The 10732-nt window shown below is 36.3% G+C and overlaps 1 protein-coding gene and 1 long non-coding RNA gene across 2 annotated transcripts; one reads left to right on the top strand and one right to left on the bottom strand.

The window, feature by feature from the left end:
- Positions 1–388: 388 nt before the first annotated feature.
- LOC308401976 (uncharacterized protein) lies at positions 389–5759 on the bottom strand. The gene is made up of 10 exons (XM_080890457.1): positions 5648–5759; positions 5114–5202; positions 4639–4757; positions 4120–4536; positions 3811–4036; positions 3569–3718; positions 2654–2871; positions 2411–2564; positions 2220–2329; positions 389–1324 (listed from the first exon to the last, which is right to left on the bottom strand). Exons 2-10 carry the CDS (start codon positions 5151–5153, stop codon positions 1013–1015), a joined length of 1746 nt encoding a protein of 581 aa, XP_080746583.1. The 5' UTR covers positions 5154–5202; positions 5648–5759; the 3' UTR covers positions 389–1012.
- Positions 5760–5987: 228 nt separating this feature from the next.
- Positions 5988–9923, top strand: LOC308401977. The gene is made up of 3 exons (XR_013972666.1): positions 5988–6117; positions 7106–7204; positions 7339–9923. It is a non-coding gene; the product is annotated as an uncharacterized lncRNA (long non-coding RNA).
- The last annotated feature ends 809 nt before the right edge of the window (positions 9924–10732 follow it).

Below are 10732 nucleotides of genomic sequence, written 5' to 3'. Positions count from 1 at the left end.
TTCTGCTGAAAGCTGCAGAGAACAAGAACCTGATGTATAAGGGTTTTTAAAATAAACATCCTCCCAGATTTCCCTCCCTCTGTTGGAAACGCAGAGCCGCATTTGCAAATATGAGAGGAAGACTACACTGCAAAAATGGCTAGTCTATATTTAGGAAATAAATACTACATTTGATACAAAAAAGCACTGAAAACAAGTGAAATTATCTGTCCATGCAGCAAGTTTATTTTACTTAATAAGAAATCTTGAAATAAGATTTTTTAATCCAGAAATAAAAGAACACATTTGAGAATTGAAGAGGGTTAAAATAAGCTTTAAAAAGCTCAATTTAAGATAAAATTACTTGATATCAAGTCCCAAAAGTAAGTTAAATATGCTAAATTACAGTCTTTTTTTTATGTTTTGAATTCTTACTTGCAGCAAATGAATGCACTGCAACGAGAAAAATAGTTCTAATACTATGAAAAACTACTCAATATTAGTGAAGTATGATTAATTTGTTTCTTGATTCAGGTTGGCTTATCTTAAAATAGAGCCAAATCGATATTAAATCCAGGCAAAAAAAACCTTAAAACAGACCTTTTTCCTAGAATACTCCTTGGCTTCTACTGAAATCACAACCAGGACAAGAGTGATATATGTCAACATTTATTTCTCTCATGAGAACAAAATCCTTTTTTTAAACAATATAGGGCTGCTGCACAATCCCTAAAAGTCTAAATCAACCCTTTAAAAGGCCTAAACAGAGAAAAGAAATTACATTTTTGGCCTTAAACTTTTGTGACAGTCACATAGTCTCACAATGTTGTAAATAATGGCATTACTGACTTAAAACTTTACATGCCTCAGGTAAAGTGTCACTAAGAAAAAACAACAACTTTCATTTGTAAAGCATTATAAGTAAAGCCGTTTCTCAGGACATTGCTAGGCAAATTAGGAACAAAGTTGTACAAACGTACTACAAAACTAAACAAACTGCAAATGACCTGATAAAATCCTGCTTGGTATTCACCTATTTCTCAAAGAACGACTTCCACTCAGCTATTGCTTTCTTATATGCACTAGTGGCATCTTGATCATGGATGGCATCAGTGATTACCTCAGTTTGTATGACAGAGAGGACCGTTGCAACACATTTTGGGTATGTTAAGTGCAAGGTGTAGTAATATGCCATCAACACCAACATTCCTTCCCAGAAATCCTCCAAGGGGAGAGTGGTCACTGGTATGTTTCCTACAGCAACAATGCTGGTTGTTCCATCAAAAAGCAGCACTGGGGAAAAGAGAGGCCGCTTCTCCAGGTATAGCATTGCATCTTCACCCGGCTAGAAAAGCACAAAAAAAGGACAAATTCTTCAAGATTTTAAATGAAAGGGTTGCTGTGCATCCAAACAGCTTAAGACACAAAAAGCAATATCAACAGTTTAGAATGCTCCAACTGATTTACTGTTGGAATAGAAGAAATAAATATAAAATATCATGAATATGAAATTTTGGAAATGTACACAACAAAATCTCCAGTGTTAAATTAACACTAGAGAGTGTCTATATGGGTCCACACCTCTGAGTGTTAAATACAACACTGTTGAGTGTTAAATTAACACTTTGACAGTGTTATATGTTTAAAAGTAACCTAGTCAGTTTTGAAGATTAACAAAGGCTAACACTGAGCAGTGCTGATTTTCTAACACTGGAATATTTCTAACATTTTGATTTATTTTCCTGTGTTAGAAAATCAGCACTGCTCAGTGTTAGCCTTTGTTAATCTTCAAAACTGACTAGGTTACTTTTAAACATATAACACTGTCAAAAGTGTTAATTTAACACTGGAGATTTTGCTATGTATTAATTCTGAGCATGAATTTTCTCTAGTTTGCAGCATTTTTATCATGTCTATTTGTGCTTTTTTTCTCATTTGTTTTTTAAAACTATTTCTTTTAACTTTGTTACATATTCTAGTTTTTGAAGGCCTTTTTAAATATATCATTTCACTGCTTCTACTTGTATCCTAACTGCAATGTGCTTTTGCTCTGTGCTGCCTCTCTGGAGTAGGTTTTGAATAACAATTAAGAAATCCTGACTAAGGAGTAATTTAATCCCTGCTGAATTGAACTTCAATCCACTCTTATTAAGCAGGAAAAGCAAAATAATAATATTAATAATAACAATACAAGTAAATGGAGTACAAGTTACAGTGGCTGGTATTGCAGCTGTTCGCACCTTGAGGATATGAAGGAGAGCCTCACTGGCACTTCCCAGCCGCTTTGGTGGTGTAGTTTTTGAAGGAAAAAGAGATGGAAGTGCATTGAAGAGAGTGACAGTAAAATCCACTGTGAACGGAGAAAAGTATCTCAACAAAGCAATCCGAACATATCTGATGTATGGATTTAATGTATGCAAAGGCCACTTACCTCCACGTACATCCAAGGGGAGAGGAGGTTTCAGGACCTTCTTCCAAATGCCATAGAACTGCACCTTCGAACAAAACTCTGCCCATCGACCCTTCATTTGATCTTTGTATTTGCAGTTGGAGCCACCAATGATGCGACGCAGTTCATCCATCGCCTATGACAAAGTTGTGCTCAGTTAGTCAAGAACTAACTAAACCTATCCAGAGAAAGCAAAGAAATTTAACTGAAGGTAGTTGAACTTACATTTCGTATGTCTTTGAAGCACGGGTATGCTTCAAGTATTTTTCTAGGCCTGTCTTCTTCCCTTGTAACATCTGCGTCAATAAAAGCTCGTCTGGCCTCAAACTCCAGGTCCAAAATTTGAGCAACGTCACTTTGGTTGGGTTTTGCATTGGGTTTCCTGTACATGTTGCTCAAGGTTTTGTAATGTCTTGCCTGCATCTTCAGGCTGTCATGGTCTGCTAGGGAAAGCAAAGAGCAATTGTAAGACATGGTGTAACTAGACTTCACAAAATTCAGATTTTTCTAATCAGTCATTTCTAGTAAGGTTGCATGGTTGTTTTTAAGTATAATATTTATGAGAATTAATGTTTAGGTTAAATATGTTTGAGTAATGAACTGACCCTATATGTCCTGATCATTTCCCTTTGTGTCCTTTTCTTATAATGATCATGGATTTATGTTAATTGTTAGTTTGAACAGAATCAAATATTAAAACGAAAGTTTAAGATGCCCGTGAATAAAACTGTGGTGAAAATAAGGTAAAGGTTGTTTACTGTGTATATCGTTCACATCAGTGTGAACAGTGATTATGAGCTGATGGATAAAAATATTTTAGGTAATTTGATCTATGACAGAAACACTGTGATAAGGCATGATAGATGTGACCAGCATGAGGATTTACATGTGTAAATAATCAGCACTGAGTAACACCCATTACAACACAAAATGTTAAAATACTTACTATGGTTAACTGGCAAACTGGAATGAGGGATCTATCATATGTTGATTTTACACACCAACTCGAGTTAATGCCAAACCACTATGATTTATGGAATAAACACTTAGAACGGGGTTCATTGCTTCAACCATATTTTGGAAAGAGCTGTAATAGGAACAGTCAGACTGAGAGGTAGATAAGGGTGATGGTGGACTTACCAACAACATCATCTGGAGGTGCAGTTGAAGGACCTATATCAGGCCTGGGTGCAGAGCATGAGGCTGACTTGAATAATAGTGGTAAAGCCAGCGTAGTATTGTTTGACGTAGTTGGTACAGTGGAGGGTAGCGGCAATTGGGATTCTTTCTCTGAGGAAAAAACAGAAGATGAACAGAATGGGTGGTCTCTTTGAAGTTTTAGATGTCCAAAAGTCATTAGTACAGCAGACCAAAGTACACACCTGCATTTGAGTTATCCTCGCTGAGGTCATCATTGCTCTCAAGAAGTATGGTATAGTCACTTGAACCACTTGCTTCACCACTTAGGTCACCTTCAGTCCCATTGTCTGTGTCATCTGAGCTGAAAAGAGTCTTCCTGGGCCTGCCTCGTTGTGGCATGGAGCCCTGCCTCTTCCTTGGAGACTTCATATTTTGGAGTCGTTTGTACAGTTTGGTGTAGATGGTCAGCTGTGGTAAAATAATATATTTTTGTACATCCTTTTATTATCTCACTCAATTTTAGATATTGTAGTGGGTAAAGAATGACTTACGTATGGCATGTGTGTGTCAGCATCACGTAACATGGGGTAATAGTCGACAATCTTCTGTGACATTGCTCTCATTTCGAGTTTGGAGGGGTATGTTACTTCTTTCCCCATGGGACTAGCACGGAGGATTGCAACCATGCTGGTGACTGTGTTCCTTACAAGTCTGCAACAGAGCTCCTTCGACATCTTACAGTCCTTTTCCTTTCCACTGTGGAGCAATGCAAAGTACTGACTGCGCACCATGTCCAACTCTGAATCTGTATACACCACATACTCTGGTGGGTCTGGCATTTTCATTTTTTTGTCCGCAGTGTAGGAAATGGGAGTGGAAGTTTGAGGCTGACATTGTGACACATCAAAGCCTAAGGGGTTACTCTCGCTTCGATGGAAAGTGTTGGCATCTTGGTCAGTACTCTTAAACTATAACAGTTGTGGGATATAAACAAAAATACACAATTAGGCAAATTAATGCTAGACAATATGGACAGTAATCATCTTCTTAGTGGTATAATGTGTATTTACCTTTTGGCTGATAAAATCCCAAATCTTCTTTCTACGGAAGAAATTTTCATGGCCCGGAAAAAGATCCTTTAGGTCATCCCGGGTAAAGCTTCTCAAAGTTTCCTCATCAATATTCGCAGCTGTAAAAGAGAAAAACAACTTCAAAAGTGATATTTATTTCTCTTTTCCTGGGCGTGGCTTATAACATATTGAGGTCATTTTTTGTCAGTAAATGTATTTTAGCAATAAGTAATATTAACAGGATAAAATGTCAAACTTAAAACAGTTTATCAAATATTTGGGAATGCAATAAAACTATTTTTGGGTGTCTTCAAGAATGATGTTCCAAGTCTATTTAGGCAAAGACAGCTCAAGGCTATAATGTGGATAAAGTTCAGAGTAGAGTACAATCCTAGCTCTAAGTTTCAGAAATGATGCTAACAGATGCTAAGGCTGCTTAGCTAACGTACCAAAATAACTGAAAAATAAGACTTACCCTGCAACACAGACAGTATGGCATCATCAAACTTGTCCATGCCGTGACAGCAGTTCTCTAGTTTGTTCCAAAGCCTCCACCCACAGTACCTGGAAATATCCTACAGCTTAAATAAGATCATTTAGCTAAAGTTAACACATTAGCTAGATTGCTAACTAGCAGCAGCCCTCACAAAACACGACTTTATCTTAATAACACCATTGTACCATAGTATTTTTCAAATCAACTTAATGTTACCAACCTTAAATTACTGTTCGCTTTGTTTAGATAAATAATTTTGATCTTCGTAACGGTCCTGATGGTGAACAAAGCAGGGGAAAAGAGTTTGTCCCACGTGAAAGTAACATCACGACAGGAACTGAGAATGCGCATGCAGAAAATTATTTATATTTAAATTTTTTTAAGTAAAAAAAAAGAAAATAAAAATATAAATTCAGTCTTAAACACTTATTGCCTAAAAATAAATATAACTGATGTAATTTAAACCTGAAAAATTGGATAATTAAGGATACATATATTTTTAAAATCGCCTACCTTTCCCATGGTCCCACACTCTCATCTGTGGCCTTCAGTGGAGAGCGGTAAAGTAAAGCTGCATTGCTACAGCGCGAAAACAGTTCACCATGGCGCTCTGGAGATGTATGATCTGTTTTATCTTTGTTTCTTTAACTCTGAAGGTGCTCCTTAGCCACATAAATGCAGCTCATGGTCGAAGGCAGGATTTTTGGGTTTACTGTGGAATAGATGGCTGTGAACAAGATTTCAGAGTTTTTAACTCATTCTTTCGCCACATTAAACGGACGCACCCTCTGTATTTGACGAATGGAAGCCCACCAAGAGGATGGAGGATCCCCCCAACATCCCACTCTTTAGGATCGGAAAATTTTGGTGTTTCAGTCTTTGCCAACTGTAGTACTGCAACAACAACCAGCACCGTGGAAATATCAACTGGTGGATCTTTGGCTGAAGTGCAGGAGCCTCAGGTTGTTGACAGCCCGATCACGGTAAGTGTTAAACTAAATAAAATGTAGTGTGGCTTCTGATGACAAATTTAGCTATGTCTAACTCCTCGTATTTGGTCCTATATTACTTTTAATCCTTTTCTCCATTTTTAATCAAGAGAAATTTAACGAGATCTCGCGATATTATATCGCTAGATATTGTTCTTCAAACTGTTACAAGCGATTTCCACTATGGTTGGATTTTAAATCACAATTTCATCCTGCAGGATGAAATAAAAAATAAATAAACAGAATAGCAGTTCAGTGTAGATAGTACAGGCTATGCTGCAGCCGGAGAAGGCACACACTCTGCGGCTGGCATGTCTCCTGGTGAAGTTTGCATCAAAGACACTCTCAGCGCGCTTAAATCGTTCAATGTGGCAGCAATTTGGGTATCTCGTAGGAAGAATTATAAGTGGTGAATACGGTTTCAGGTAAGACACAGAGTATTTGGAAGCACTGTAAAAAAATCTGTTGGCCAGAAATACTGCCAAAACATGGATAAGAATGATTTTCTTGAAAATTAAATTAATTAATAAATGCATACAATAAAATATATCCATATACTAATACTAACATAAATTCTAAGTGCAAATCTAAATTACGTGATTTAAAAATACATAAATAATTTAATAAATACAACAAACATGTAAAGAAACTAATATCTAAGTGCGAACAAAAATTCATTATTTAAAAAGATAAAATCTTATTCTCATGAATCCAATCCCTAGCCTCATCAAAACAATGGACAACCCCTTTTTTATTGTTTCTTTGTCTTTGATTTCTTTTCCATTTCTTTTTTCTTTATTCCAAAGAATGAATATTATATTATCTTATATTATATTGAATATTCACAACTGTAACACTAGTCACTGTCATGCACTTTGTTTTTTAGTGGACCAATCATTAGGTGTAACTGATTATACCTGTTATGTAAGAATTTCTATAATTGGCCAGGAGTTTGGAGTAACTTTGTTTTTCTGCTCTAAAGGAAGAAGCTGTTGCTACAACATCCTTTACCAGACATGATATTACCAGATCTGCTGCAGCTTTTGCTATCAGTGTTCAAGAACAGTGCCACTTATCACAGGTATGTTATAGTCTTAATGGATCAATACATTACATAAGGCAATCAATGTCTTACTTGTTCATAATGGAATTCAGAATTATTATTTTTTTATATAAATGCAGAATAAGTTACTTTTGTTTCAAATGTTTTCACAGAGAACGGTCAAACATATCATCTCAGGAGTGCAACAGTATCAGGCTGTTCTTTTGGATACGCTCAAGGAAAGAATGAAGACAGTGTTTGAAGATAATGCCGAGGGAACCACTCAGCTTCAAGATGAGGCTTTGGCTACATTTGATAAATTCATGGATCCTTTCTCCACCATTGCATATGGACAGAGTAGAGCCATAGGGGAAATGTTCTGTCCAGTCAACGCAGAGGAAGTAGTAGTATCCCAGAAGATATGTTGGGTAAAGCAAGGTCTTTCAAGGGTCATGTCCATAAGGAACAAAAGTTTTTACTATGTACCATTAATTGAAAGTCTAAAGCAGTTAATGACTAATGAGAGAATCTTTACCATGTTGAACACTGCACCACAAAGAAGCAGAGAGGGATTCTTCTATGATTTTAGAGACGGGTCCCTCTTTACATCTCACCCCTTGTTTTCTCAGAGGCCAAATGCATTGCAATTAATACTGTACACAGATGAAATTGAAATATGTAACCCCTTAGGGTCCCATGCTTCTGCAAACAAATTGGTCATGTTTTATTATACTTTAGGAAATATTGATCCAAAATTTAGGTCAAAGTTAACTGCAATACGACTTCTTGCTATTGCTAAAGCAAATGACATTTCTCAGTGGGGTATTGATGTTGTACTGAAAAGAATACTTCAAGATCTATCACTGCTTTACAATGGTGTAAGGATTGAAATGTCAAATGGTGAAATTGAATTGTTTGGTGCTGTTATAGCCATTTGCGGAGACACGCTAGCCCAGCATGAGATTGCTGGCTTTAAAGAAGGGATTGGTTTTGCTTATAGCAAATGTAGACACTGTGAATGCAACTTTGATGATATGCAAAGTGTTTTTGAGGAGAAGAAGTTTGTTCAAAGAACTCTGGAGAAACATATGAGGCAGTGTTTTGAAATAGATAAAGCAAGCACAGATTTATTGAAAGCGTCCCTCAAAACTACTTATGGAATTAATAGAAGAAGCAGACTAGTTGATGTTCCTGCATTTGACCTGATCAAACAAACTCCACAGGACATAATGCATGTTATTTTTGAAGGTGTTGCATCAATGGAAGTTAAATTTGTATTAAAACACCTAATTCTCTCAGGACAATTGGAATTAGACAAGTTTAATTCAGACATTCAAAATTTTCCTTACTCACCTCTTGAAATACGGGATAAACCATGTCCTATTACCTTTGGCACTTTAGTGGCTAACGACAACAAATTGAAACAGTCTTGTGGACAGATGCTAATTCTTTTAAAAATATTACTTTTTCTTTTGTATGGTGTGGAGAGTGAGTATGTTGTATTTATTAGAAAGTTAATTATGATAGTTCAAATAGTTCTTGCTCCCATTATTTCTTTACAAACTGTATTGCAACTGAGAAGTATGATTGAAGAACACCTGTATCAGTTCAAGCAACTTTTTCCCGAAGCCAATATAATACCTAAGCAACATTATATGTTGCATCTTCCCAGTCAAATCTTATCCCTTGGACCTTTAATAAGGAGTATGTGCATGCGCTTTGAGGCAAAGCACTCCTATTTTAAACAGTGGGCTTCTAAGTTAAATTTTAAAAATGTTTGTAAATCCCTTGCAAACCACAATCAATTTCTTGAGTGTTGTCAAAATGAAATAGGCACTGAACATCCTATTTTTGCAAAAGAAAAGGAATTCGGGCCAGTATCAGCTGTTAAAAATAATGAACATGTTAGGAAAAAAATTAAAGAATTTTTTGGAATAGATGTCATGCAGTCTGTTGTCTCAGTGAAATGGTATGTTCTAAATGGCAATAAATACATTGCTGGGAAGTCCATGATTATTGCAGATGTGGATGGCACTTTCCCTGTGTTTGGACTGATAAAGGATATCTTTTTGATTGACTCATCTTTTATTGCTTTTGAGTACCAACGCTATGAAACTTTGAATTTAAATGAAGACTTATTGGCATATGAAGTAACTGTGCCCATTGTTGCTCAAGCTACAGAATTAGCCCATGAGCTCATTGATTATACTTCATACTTTTCTATTAGTTTTAGGGACAGTGTGTTTGTGCCAATCAAATACAGTCTTTCTGATATTATTTCCCATAGAAATCACCCTTAAGATTAGGGTTGCACCAAGTATTGGCTTAGTGTAGTTTGTGATGATATCAGTTGACAGTCATTAAATGTTCGCTAAACCAATGTCAATGTTGTACCACATAATGCTGGCATGCTGGGACAAACAGCTGTCTTTGAAATGTGATTTGTATCATAAATTGTGGTTAATTTTTTTCCCTTATATGTACAACTTTGAAGTCAGACATGATTTTGAATAAATCATATTTTCAACAGGTGCCTTTTGTGAATTTCCTAAATCAAGCAAATTGAGTTTGTCACTCTATCTTGAAACAAGTGATATTTTGAGAGACATCTGGTGAGAGACCTAATGTAGGCTATTTTAAGAGTTATTCTTCCCATTTCTGGATTTCTGTACTAATATAGACACAATTATATGGTTATTCTCAATTTAAGTTTATTATCTAAAATCCAGACTTAGAAACAAGTAAATCTTTTTTTAAAAACAAGACAAATAATCTGGCCTGTCTAAAAATAGGATTTTAAATCATGGCAAGCACCAGATAATTTGCAGTGTACGTGGGATGACCGGCGTCAGGTACAGACTGCTATACCCTGCAAAGCTGTTAGTGACCCATGGTGATGTGAGGAAAAGCTTTAGCGATCCCAAAGAGACCGTAGACTACGCGGAGAAGCACCTCTCCCACCCACCTTCAAATGTATTAAAAGCAAGGATATATCTATATGTCTAACGCTGACACAGCACTGTGTTTCTTCTTTTCCCTTTATGTTCCATGTAAAGGTGAATATGGAGCGTTTATGGAGCTCGTTTATTGACCAGCTGTCAGTTAGAAGGTAAGAGTTACTAGGTTAACAGAGGTTAGCAGTAACAGTACGGGGAAGTATATTGTGTTGTTCTTTTGTTGGTTTTTATTTTATCCTACTTTACTTTGTTATTTTGATTTTACCTGTTGTGAGTGCTTCCCGTAATTCTCCTTTTTCTTGCGCTGCTGCGGCCAGAGTTCACAACATTACATATTTTTGTATCTATAAACAGGAAGCTGACACTCTCCAGACTTTATCAAAGGTGTGAGCGTCACAGCAGAGGCCTTTGTGTCAACGTAGCTGAAGACAAAACACAGAAACACATGAAGGAGATTTTCCTGGCCTGGATTTTATACAAATATTCTGCAGTACATCAAAAATGAAAGAAAACCATTAGTCAACATATGAACATCACCTCTGAAGTTACAGAGCTTTGACTGGAGACACAGCTGAGCGTTTTGCATTTTGCATAATTAATTACATAATTA

This window comes from Rhamphochromis sp. 'chilingali' (assembly GCF_963969265.1).
Source record: "Rhamphochromis sp. 'chilingali' genome assembly, chromosome: 9".
Classification (NCBI taxonomy): Eukaryota; Metazoa; Chordata; class Actinopteri; order Cichliformes; family Cichlidae; genus Rhamphochromis; species Rhamphochromis sp. 'chilingali'.
The sequence above is the reverse complement of the archived record's forward strand: the minus strand, read 5'-3'. Positions and strand labels throughout refer to the sequence as shown.

Bases quoted from the DNA above. Each gene is read 5' to 3' on its own strand.
- LOC308401976 (XM_080890457.1), bottom strand. From the start codon at position 5,153: ATGGACAAGTTTGATGATGCCATACTGTCTGTGTTGCAGG. The intron at 3,719-3,810 runs GTGTGTACTTTG...TTTTTTCCTCAG, and splicing joins CGAGGATAACTCAAATGCAG to AGAAAGAATCCCAATTGCCG. The intron at 2,330-2,410 runs GTAAGTGGCCTT...CTCCGTTCACAG, and splicing joins CCCCTTGGATGTACGTGGAG to TGGATTTTACTGTCACTCTC.